Source organism: Eurypyga helias, unplaced genomic scaffold (assembly GCF_000690775.1).
Source record: "Eurypyga helias isolate BGI_N326 unplaced genomic scaffold, ASM69077v1 scaffold31290, whole genome shotgun sequence".
In the NCBI taxonomy this organism is placed as follows: Eukaryota; Metazoa; Chordata; class Aves; order Eurypygiformes; family Eurypygidae; genus Eurypyga; species Eurypyga helias.
Window position 1 is genome coordinate 1,023 of NW_010224289.1, and position 11,913 is coordinate 12,935.

The window sequence follows — 11,913 nt, forward strand, 5'->3', positions numbered from 1 at the left end:
CTGTGTCTTGTTGGGTTTATTCCATGCCTTGTGGGTGATGGTGGTATCAGAAACGGGGGATTATGACTTCTTAATGCAATTACACTGGAGCTAAAGCAGAGCCACGAAGGAGAATGAACTTTTATTCAAACATCCGTCAGCCGTGACATAGACCAGGAGAGATAAAATTGAGATTGAATTACTTTGCTCTGTGATGTTATGTTACCACTGCATTCTCAAATTGCATGGAAAATTTAGTCTGGACAACAGTGCATGACAGGCTGATGAAGATACAGCTCTTTTCCCTTATGTCACCCGATGATTGAATTTAGGAAATGTAGAAAGAGCTTTGCATTTCAAGATTTTCTGTCACATTTTCCCTAGGGTTCTGAGGGGTTGTTTTCAGAGTACTGTGGTGTTGAGTCTTCTGCTGTTTTCTTTTTTATAATCCCAAACCAGCATTTATCCATAAACATGGTGTATTTGTAATTCCAAAATATTTCTGAGCATTAGTACACAGCGATCTCTAGGGTGTTGTGGTTTCATTTGTGCTAAAAGTCTTCAGTAAACCAAAACCAATTGTGTATTCAGTTCTGCGAGCAGTTAGTGACACAAATGTATTCTTCAGATCAAGTGTTATCTCTGTGTACTTCCAGAACAGTCAGCATTGGGATGAATTTCTGGAGTGAACATTCCGGTGTAAGTCTGAGCCCTTCACTTTATGCCCAGTTTGTGCTGGTTTAGCTGTGGATTTACCTTTCACTTCCAGGCAGTTTGTGCTGGGTTGACAATGAAACCCCATATGCTGGTACTGAAAGAAGAGGTAATCCTTTTTACCTTCACAAGGTAAATTTTTAAATTTTTGACGTAGAAAGAAAGGGGACTTGAGTGCCTGACCAGAAATGTCTGACTTCTTAGTTTCTGTGATGCTCACTAGCCGTGAGCAATGCAGGATTCAACACAAAGGTAAACTGATCCCAAAAAAGTCAGGAGTCGGTAGTAAAAAGACCTTTTATAACAGAGCCTTCATTCAGACAGCTGGCTGGAAGCTTCGTCATTGGCAGGCCGAGTCAGTATGAAAGATGGAGGAAGCAGGACAAATTAACCCTGTTGTGTTCTCCCCTAAGAAGAAAGGGTTGCTCATGAAGTTGCAGCCCCTTTTCTAAATAGCAGCCAGCTCCAGCATCTCAGAGTGTTGACCTGGTATGTCAGTTTCATACTGCCTATTTACGCTCAGTCTAAATAATCGTTAGAAATGGAAGTTAAATGATGCTTTCTGAGCTTCATTTTTCTGCTAACCTGTGCCTGATAGTCCTTTACTCCCATGAGTGGTGGTTGTAAGTGGCCCCTGAGTATGCCTCCTTGCTTTTTTATGCTGACTTCTTAGAAGCATGTGTTGCCCATATTTGGAAGCGTTTCTAAGGATAACATATTCCATTGCTTAAAAATTTGCTGTGGAAAAAAAGTCTTTAGCTCAACAGGCTGTCTCCTCCCATGCCAGATATCTCTCTCAGGCCAGTTTTTTCTTCACTAGGGCAAGAGACAAGCTGATTTGCCATCAGTTCACCTTTCTGAGGATGTTCTGGTGTCTTAGAAGCGCAGGCATGGTGCTTCCATCCTTTGGGACCAGAGGCCTGGGTGTGGTCCCTCACTCAACCTTTAGCAAAGAGCTGGCATGTATTTCTGTGACCTGCCCCAGAGTGAAGCGGCCCTGCCATTGCCACTCAGGCTGCTGGAGTTAAACGTTAGTCTGGGAAGAGAATATCCCTATTGCTTAAGGCCCAGGGGAAGTGGGCCTTAAGAAGAAGGGCCTTAAGAAGAAGGGCCTTAAGAAGTCTCTGCCTCTGCAGGACATTGATCGAGTCATTTAAACCAGACAGGTGACATGTAAACACTTTCCAAGGTTGAAGTGGAAGAATGGGCTGTGCTCTTTCAGACCCAGGTTGGTCTCTTTTTGACAGTGATCAGTAAAGCAGGTAATTGTGTGAAGACTGTACGTAGCTCATCTGTACCAAATAAAAGTTGCCCTGGCACCATAGTGTTTATTAACAATGAGTTGGGGTTTTTTTGCACCTAAATGTTGTTTTTTAAACATAGTTGGTTTTAAGGACTGAGCGTATACAAATCAGGCAAAGCTGCCTGTGCCAGCTGGATGAGCAAGAACTGTTTCATACTCTCCATTATTAGACCTTATTTTCAGTTATTTGTACATTTTCCTAACTGAAGGCATTTGCTGTGAAATTTTCTACGCCTTACCTACTGCTGAGAAGAATGAGAAATACAAGGTTTGCTGTTTAGACAGTGATAAAAAACTTCCCTATTGCTTCGATATGCTCTGTGCCTTCAAGCTCGCTCTTGAAACTGGAGAGGAGCATGTGCAAGGGAGAATCGCTGCAGTGATGGGGAAGTGTAGTGTTCTTTTCTTGTGCAGCTCTACCCACACTGAGTGAAGTTACAGCCTTGCGTTCAGTAGATGCTTTTCTGAGCTCAACGCCAATATCCTATACAACCATTGCAGAGGTTGAAGAGCAGAAAGCACCCTGGCACTTCAGGGTGCTGGGGAGACTCCATGCCCATAGAAATGAAACTTGAGCGGGGAACTGCAGAAAGATAGAGTCTTGTGGCTAAAGCTGTCAAATGCTGACTTGTAAAACTAGATTTTATCCCTCTCTCTTCCCTGCACCGCCTGAAGGTTGCAGAGTAAATGACTTAGACCACTTCTCACAGGCACGTCACTTAATGTACCGTGGGGTTTTGTTAGTCTAACCTGAAAAACTTGGGTCTGATTGGCAAAAGTACTTGGTACCCATCATTTTAATCAAGAAGTGTGCTTTGTATATAGCAAAATGCTACAAATCCTAAATAGTCTGAAAATCAAGCTTTGAATGTCTTAAATTAGGCACCTAAAATGGGTGATTCTGATGATTTTTAAGCGTTATGTGCACTGCGTGCCAGCTTATGCTAAGTAAGTCTTTCACTCCTGTAATGATGTATTGTAAGAGGAGACTAAAAGCATATTAAGTTAGGCAGAGTGCTGTAAAAGTTGGGCAGTAACTGCCATCTGAATATGTATGTAATTCATATTTAAATCCATTTTCCTTAGTTCAGATTAAAAAACTGCACTGATGCTAACAAACCCGTTTGGTGCATTAGAGAAGCATCTGTGTACATAGAGAGGTTTTCTATGCAATGTGCTTCTCATGCAGCGGTTCTTTCCTGAGGACATCATCGGATATGGAACGGTTAACTAACATTTAAGTAGATCCTACTTCACTTAACAAAATGTGCACTAACGACCATGTCCTGTCTTCCAGGAAGTTGCACAGCACTAAATCAATACCTTGGCCAAGAAAGAATAGGTGTTAAGTAAATAATCACCATTTCCCCCAATAAATAACTGAGCTCCTCTCTTTTATTTTAATTGAAGAAGACGACGACTACGACGAGCCTCCACGGTGCAAGGCGGGACAAGATATTGTGCTGCAGTCGCCTGTCGACTGGGTGCTTTTGGATGGCCGAGAAAGCTCAGATGACCATGGAATTGTGCAGTACGAGTGGACGCTGCTGCAAGGTGACTCATCGGTTGAAATGAAGGTACACATGCGGTCTCACACGTGGCCAGTCATTCGCAGATTCTTGCATTCATTAGAGCACAGTTTTGAATGTAGAGCTAAAAATAGTGAAGGTAATCAAATGGAAAAGGGTACCAGGCACCAAAATTAGGATGACTGTACAACCTGAGTACTTGTTTCATAGAACCGTAGGGCAGCCCAGGTTGGAAGGGATCTCAGAAGATCATCTGGTCCGACCTTTTGTGAGTCAGGAAGACTAGATGAGATGATCTAGTACCCTGTCCAGTCACATCTTGAAAAACTCTGGTGATGGGGACTCTATCGTGTCACTGGGGAGGGTGTTCCAGTCAATATTTCTAGTGTTTTGTACAGTTCATCGGTACCCAGGATAGCGTGAGACAGCCAGTAGCAAATAAGTAGGTGCTAATACTTCACTGTATTTCAGCTCTGCTTTCTTTTGCTGTTGTTTGTTCTCACTGCACTTGGTTTTCCGCTTCTGTGATCCAGGTTAGAGACACCTCAGTAACTCAGTTACTGAAAATAACAAGGTATTTCCACCATCAGCCTTCTGCCAGTGCTTATGGAGAAACTGCAAAGAAATGTGTGATGTAGACCTATGAGATACCTTGGGATACCATTTTATTACATCTGTACAATTTCTGCTGCAATTGGGTTTCAACTTAAAATTAACCATTGGGAGAAGGATTCTCCATCCTACCCTTCCTTGTAAATGCTCTGGGAGCAGCAGAAAAGGAAAGGAAAAATGTCTCAAACCAATGGAGTCTATTCAGTTTGTTCACAGCCCAAAATATTCAGGGCACACTGGGATCTCCGCCTAGAGCAGGAGGGACACATAAAGGGGAGAGGGTGGGGACCAATAGACTTTACTGTTGCTGAGATATTGCCAGTGGATAGGAAGAGCTTAAACAGGACAGGATTAGCAACGGGAACAGTCCAAAACTCAAGAGTCCACGTGTGCCACTGCCACCGTGAGTGGGACCTGACAGTTGCTGCTTATGTCTGTTCAGCGCGGTAATATCAAAGACAAAATCGCAGCAAAGCTACTCAAGATGTGTAACAGTGGAACAGACCAGAGTTTCACCCAACACAAAGAGCTGAATGCATTGAAACCTGACACTGTCATCCATGGAAAAACCCAGCGGAGCAATTGGTTATTCCTTAGCCTCCCAGAGGGCAGCATAGGTAGTTGAAGATCACCGTGCCATGGTTAGGAAGTATGCAGAAGAACCCTAAGAAGACAGTTGGGTTTCTCTGATGAATAGTTACTGAAATGTATGCACAAGTAATTTGTTATAAACATAGTCCTCACAGAAAACACTGCAGGGGTATTCAAAAGTATTAGTTACGCCAGTGCTGCGTGCTTTTGCAAGTTCTGTCTTCTGCTGCAAGATCTGCATCTTTGGAAGGGTGGCTACGTAGAGTCAGCCAGTTCTGAATGACTTGAAGCTGTATGCAGTTTGAAACTGTCATGTCAAAGACCAATGTGAGTTTGTTTATCTTCATTTATTATTTTAAATAAAATTAAAATTGAAAACTAAAAGGTCAAAAGGCTTTGATAAGGAGTGTGACCAGCATAATACAAAGACTAAGACTTGAATGAAGCTTTAATAATAGTTGCTAGATATCATCTGGATAAAATGAACATTTTATTATCAGGAGTTGTAAATCCAACCCTTCCCACTATTGTTTTCTTTAAATAGCAATTAAATTCTCTTTAAATTAATCTGTGATGTAGTAATATATCCTGTGTAAGACAAAAATTAGAAATCAATTAAAAAATTTAAAGTTCATGTTTTTACTTTTACTCAAAGTCACTCCATAAAATAGAGACAAGTGTTATATCCGTTTAAACTTGCAAAATTCACATTAATCTTCGTGATTTCTTTATATTTCATAATAGAAAACAAATTGACACACACTCATGCTTAAATACTTTTCCATTATGTTCAGATGAGCAGGGAGTTCTCCCACAGATATGTACCCGGATGATTATCTGTGATAATTTTTTAATTTTTTAGAGTTGAATTAATAATTGTGATTATTTTCATACAGTCTTCGGTTGCTGTCTTTAGTGCTTTAGTTGCTCTCCTGAAGTTACTGGATTTCATGTCATTTATTCTTAGAAAACGATACATGAATCCATAGCTACAAGGGGAGAATGGTTCTGTGTTTAAATAAGATAAAAGGCAGCTGTTGCATTGCACTTACGTATCAAAGAATAAATAGAAGGCACAGGAGGGGGAAGGACTGCTATAAAGAGATTTTACTGTATTGTAGAAGGAAGCCAGTGGAAAATTATTTCCTATTGTGACTGATTGTTGCTTCTCTGATAATTTGCTTCTCGGGTTGCTACCCACGTGCTGTAGCTGCGCAGCTCCGTGACACGTAGGAGCAATTGTGGGTTGGGTTTTTTTTAAATGCTGATTATCTGGAAATTTACCGTCTGGTTTGAGCCAAAGTTTGTCAGAAAGAAAGTACAGTCAGACATTCTCCAAGGCAGGGCAGAGAGAAAAAGGAAAGCACAGAGGTCACCGGGAGGGGTGGCAGCATATTAGGAAGTCGGTGGCATTTCTCTGGCTGTGCACTGAGGAGAGAGTTGGAGTCCGTGGCTCAGGAGTTTCAGATACCATATTTGCTCTCCCAACAGTCACGGTGAAAAGCAGCAGAGAAAGAGCATATTTATTTCTGTAATACACTAAAGTTCTAAGGGGTCATATACTCCATCAGGAGGTAATTGACAGCACGATCAGATAACTGAGTGCATTCCTGTAAATAGAAAAGGAAAGGAATTTCAGTTAGGAAATTCACTTACCAAAAGGGAAGAATGCATTTATCAATACACCCTGCTATAAAGCTAGGTCTAGGACTCTGTTATCATCTTCATCAAAAATTCCTGTTCTCTTTTAGGCATGAAAAGCAACTTTTAAATGGCGAACCAAAGATCTATTGAATTTTGTATTTATTATTAAAGACAATCACAGAGGTTTTTAATGTAACTTTTAATTACTTACAAAAATAGCCCCATGTGCTTCGTTTGTAAAAATGCACTACACATCCAATAAACCTGCAGCACTTGTTTGTAGTTACTGAAGTATATGTTACTGAATTCTCAGGCAGCTGGAGTTATTTGTGACTGGTAGTTGTCACAAGGTTAAAAAACATTCAGCATTTACAAATACCACAGTAAGTTTATACAAACTTACTTCTAAACAATTGTAATGCCACTCTGGTACCTGTTTTAAAGTGTCATGAGCTATTTTATTAATTTCATAATGATCTAGTCCAATTTAAGTAGTTTCTGTATTTGTATCACACGACTTTCTGAAACTTAATGTTTAGGTCACTCACTGCAGGTGAACTTATTTCTGGTTCAGAGCAAGGCATGGAGATTCAGCATGGGGCATGGAAAAACTCAGTCCAGCAATTTGTAAATGTTGTGACTACGTCAGACGTCACACTGGGGAGAGGTGGGCAGTCTTGTTAACAAAAGACAATGCTACCAGTCGCCTTATCATAAATCAGTATATAGCAAAAGTAACTTCTGTGGATACATGTACATTGTTTACAGAGTAACTCAGTAGAGAGCAAAATGCTTTAATATTTTACTGCCCGCCCTCTAAAATTACATTTCTAATTACTGTAAAATTGAGTTAAATGTATGTTTCCATTTATTCTGCAGTGCTAAGATCCACAGCTCCAGGTAGCTGAATATACCATGAAAAACAAGACATAGGTGTTGTGTGTTTATTTTTACAATTGAATGCAAAAAGAGATCAAAACGTTACACATCGACACACGTGCTCAGAGGGCTGGCTAGACTTACAAGTATTTAATCTGCCTGAAAAGCATTGGACAGAAAGGAGCTCCCTATTCCTAGAAGTTCACAGATAGATCCCTTATACCAATACGGTCTTTTCTTTCTCTGTGTTTCTTTTATCAGGTGCCACAAGGAGGAACACTGAAGCTATCTCACCTGCAGGAAGGCAGGTATATTTTCCAGCTAACTGTGACAGACACTGCAGGTCAGCGGAGCTCTGACAACGTCTCTGTGGCCGTTCTGCCCATGGTTCATTCTGCAGTAGGTGAGAAAATGACCGGAACCACTGCCTGTGTGACACCCAGGGCATGGTGTTCAGAGCAAGGGCCTCTTGGTGGAGGCAGAAGTCTTACTCTCCGTTTCTAGTGTTTTATTTTGGCCCTTGTTCATTACATAATAACGTCTCTCTCACTTCTGAATTGCTGTTTCAAAGTGAGGAAGCAAGCGGGCATCGCTTGGTTGTTAGAGCAGGAATACTGCCAAGCATTTAAAGGTTCGTCCTTGTATTGCCAATAAGCATGCAGGGTTGGAAAAATGAAATCGTGGCACATGTATCGGGCACACCCTAGCAGTTCGTCGTGCAGTCAGACAGCGCGTGGAACATGAGAAGCCTTGTGCTATAGGGCAGACCCAGTTAAAAGTAGGTGTGACACACAGACCAATAATAATATTGGCCTGTGTCCGTAGCCTGAAAGATGGGATGCTTTCTTGTTTTCATGCATTTAAGCATTTCTGTGTAATGGTTGTTACTGAAGCCTTACGCTACTGTGGAAACCGAAACTGGAACTGACCCATCTATTCTACAGCTCTGAGCTCCAGAAACATGTAAAAAGCATAAAAGGTAGAAAGTAAGTTATATTTCAGTGGCTGTCAACTCTGTGCTTTTTAATGTAGTAACTTCTAATTACACTGTAATTAGCAAGTTGCTAATATAGATCTGCTGCTCTGGCACCAAGGTTAAATAGCAGCTGAACCCATGAAAACTTTGCACAAGTGCAATATCTCTACATGAGAGGGTAGTCCCAGTGGCAATAAATTGGTATTACAGAAAACCAGTTAAGAATCTGGTTAGTAACACCTGTGTTCCACTATTGGATGATAGAGTTTAATTCAGCTAAAGCAGCCCAAGAGGTTTGCTAATTTATTTATTTGCTGCTGTGGGTATCTGTGGTGTCTTTTGGGTGCATACAGAGGATTTGCTGCTGTCCTTTTTTATTTTTCTTTCCAATGGCCCGAGTCTGTTGGCAATTCAAGTGCTACTGCTGTAGTTAAACCAGTCCACGGTGCCTTAAGGCATAGAATCACAGAACGGTTTGGGTGGGAAGGGACCTTAAAGACCATCTAGTTCCACCCCCCCTGCCATGGGCAGGGACACCTTCCACTAGACCAGGTTGCTCAAAGCCACATCCAGCCTGGCCTTGAAGACAGCCAGGGATGGGGCATGCAAGACCAGTGCTGCTATCACTCCTGAAATTTAGGAGATGCATTTTCTAAGTATGATTTTAGGGTTTTAAACAGGTGTCTGTGTTACTGCCATACTTTCCTTAGCATTGCTCAGCTTTTTGGTACATAGCAAGGTAACAAAGGCTGTGACTTGCTTATGCAAATTGATCTGCTGTTACAACATTAACCAAACACTGAATTTGATAGTGCTTTACAAAGCAATGAACTACACAAAAGCGCAGATGTAAATAATTGACCTCGATAATTACAAGATCAATTGTATGTCAAGAATGGATTTCAGGAAAGCTTGGAGTATGCAAAATGAAGTGTCCAGAGACAGTCCCTGTTTCCAGGAGAACCTAAATATTAAAGCAGGCAGCAGGCAGTTCTTTGGTGAAGGTCACTTGAAAGACTTCGTGCTCACTTGCATCTGGCATGTGCTGTATTGGAGTCAGTGGATTGCTTACGGGAGTGAATGATGAGCATCCTTTTGGTGTTTTAATGAGGTTGCAGAAAACATTCCATAAAAGATCCCATATAGTCCATATGTGTGCACGTAAGGTAACATATTGTCAAAAGTACAGAGTGAGTATGTAGTAGGAATTCTGTGTTGGAGTAATGCCGTTACAACCACAGAGATGTAATTTATTTCAGGACAGTTTTGGGTCTTGTAAGCCTGGGAGTCTTTTCAGCTTGGGCCAGCAGAGTTTAAAGTGCTCTAGGAGTGCTGCAAAAGGTGTAAGGTGCTACAACCTCCAGGTTGAGTATTCTTATAGTAAAGAGATTGCCAGAATAATGATGAGGGTGCAAGGAACAGCAATGAGCTATATTAGCTTCTGCATCAATGTAGCATCCTATGGCTGAGCCTGGCCTTCCTTCAGCATTCTGCCTTGTTCATGGTCCTTTTTGACATAGTGTGGTTTTGCTTTTTCCTTGGTACTGCAGGTTTTGGTCATTGACTCACTATTTACTGCTTGGATTTTGGTAATGTGTGAATTGTTTCTCAACAGCCTGTGTCGGGGTTTGCTCTCGCTACCAGTTTATCTGCGATGATGGCTGCTGCATTGACATCACGTTTGCGTGCGACGGCGTGAGACAGTGCCCCGATGGATCGGACGAAACTTTCTGCCAGAGCTGTAAGTGCACTGGGCCACAGTGTAGGTTGGGAAAGCAACTGCGGACTGAATGACCAAAGGGAAACGATGCCCCTTCTGCGGCCTCTCTTCCCGAGAGCAGGCAGCTTGCATCCACCATGGAGCCTTCCACTGGACATAGTACATGGGGAGGATTCATGTCCGCACACAGCAGATGCTCAGAAATTAACTCCCCTCTCTTCAAAGCATATCAAAACTGTCCAAGGTGCCCAAATGACAGATGATCTGTTAGAGTTCCCAACATTTAAAAGATCAGTCCTTTACTTGCATGATGACTTTGGAAACAAGGACCCTGGTCTTGGATCTAAAAGGGTGTCTCAGAGGTGACTTCTTCAAAGTGCAGTTATGCACCTCACAAGAATCTGAAAGGCTGGAAGTGTGAGCACCAGTTGATTCACCATCGCTCTGTTGGCTTTCATTAGTCATCCTCAGTGTGTGCCCATGCTGAGCTAAGTGAACAGGTATCAACAGCGGGCGAATGCGCGCGATGGCTAACGACTTCCGTTGATATTTCAGTTGCTGGATCTCACTTCAGGGTTCACATGTGTCCTCTTGCTTAGGAGCTGACAGCGGGTGATTGTCAACTTGCTATCTGTCTTCAGACATATTTCATCATATGTCTGAACCTGAGTCACAGGGTCTTCCATGAGGACACTCCCATTCCATTCAATTCTATATAAAAATTCCAACTTTTGTTTCTGTTAACACAGTCGGCCCAGGCCGGAAGGCGGTGACTCACGCGGCTCTTGGCACTACCCAGCAAAGGACTGCAGGACTGACAGAAAACACAGGTGAAGGCCTCTCTGCAGAAAACACCCTGAAAGCCACCGCCAGAAATCAACCACTTCTTTCCGTGGATGTAGACATGTCTAACCAATCGCTTTCTCAGGGACCAAAGAAACCCATCAGTGGATTTGTGCCAGGTAAGAATTGAAATGGACCAGTTTCAATAAATCTTTCTCTCTTGAGGAAGATAATCTCTTGTACCTTTAACTAAATTGACTTTTGATGCCTGGCTGAGAGTAAAAATTTGCAAATGTACAAAATGCAAAGAAACTTGTAATAATTCAGTTACAACTGGGTGTTGCTTTATAAGGTCAGGTCTGGTTCTTACCAGGTGCAAAGAGAAAGTTAAAATGGAAAAAGGCTAGGAAAAGAATACAGTCTGAAGGAACAAAACCTGCAGTGAGCTAAATACAAATTCTGCTACAGGTTCAGCTGTCTAAGCCGATGTATAAGGCCTCTTAAATCTGTAGGGGGGGTACCTTCAGTGGAACATAACGAAACACGGTTCAACTTAGGTGAGAGTAATTGCACCTCTCCTAATGCTAATCAATGACATTTTTTTTTCCCCTGAAACAATATCTTGATTATTATGGGCACTTTTTTCTTTTCCTGAAGCGCGCCTCCAGGGCAGGAGAAATCTTTTATCACTACAGAGAAGGCTCAGTCTTTGGTAACAAACAACCCCCGGTCCCCAGTAATGTTCTCCATAGTGGCTGCAACCCTATTGTGAGTCAGTGTGCAGTGATGTTACAGGCCGAGTCACCAGCTCTGCCCTGGTAGAACTCCAGAAGCTGCAGTGAAACTGGTATGTCTTTTAAGGTTCTTGCTGGTGAATTAAAATGATATGAAATGGCAATTGAATGAAAGCAGAACTGTGTGCACAGAGCCTAAAGTGGGTGTGAGACCTCCCACTTGTATTTCTTCAGAGTTCAGATGGATTCTTGCTGCCCAAGATGCAGCTATTTATAAACAGCTTTATTTTCTTGGTAGAGCAGAGCAGTGCTCAGTGCCCTCTGCTGCTGACTCTTGTGAAGGGCACTTCCCCAGCTGGCACTTAGATGTTTCTTCACATGCTTGTACTTCATCCGTGGAGACCGCAAAGGGTGTCAAAATAACGATCTTCCAGAATTTGGCTGCCTCG

The 11,913-nt window shown here is 42.1% G+C and overlaps 1 protein-coding gene across 1 annotated transcript in view; it reads left to right on the forward strand.

Annotated features, from left to right (window-relative positions):
- Positions 1-3,406: 3,406 nt before the first annotated feature.
- The window catches only part of LRP11 (low density lipoprotein receptor-related protein 11), a gene marked incomplete at its 5' end in the record, with an annotated part of 14,364 nt that continues 5,857 nt past the window's right edge, over positions 3,407-11,913 (forward strand). Inside the window, 4 exons of the mRNA XM_010161163.1 lie at positions 3,407-3,573; positions 7,513-7,654; positions 9,843-9,968; positions 10,697-10,909. Coding sequence (XP_010159465.1) covers positions 3,407-3,573; positions 7,513-7,654; positions 9,843-9,968; positions 10,697-10,909 — 648 coding nt within the window. The remainder of the gene's footprint in view (positions 3,574-7,512; positions 7,655-9,842; positions 9,969-10,696; positions 10,910-11,913) is intronic.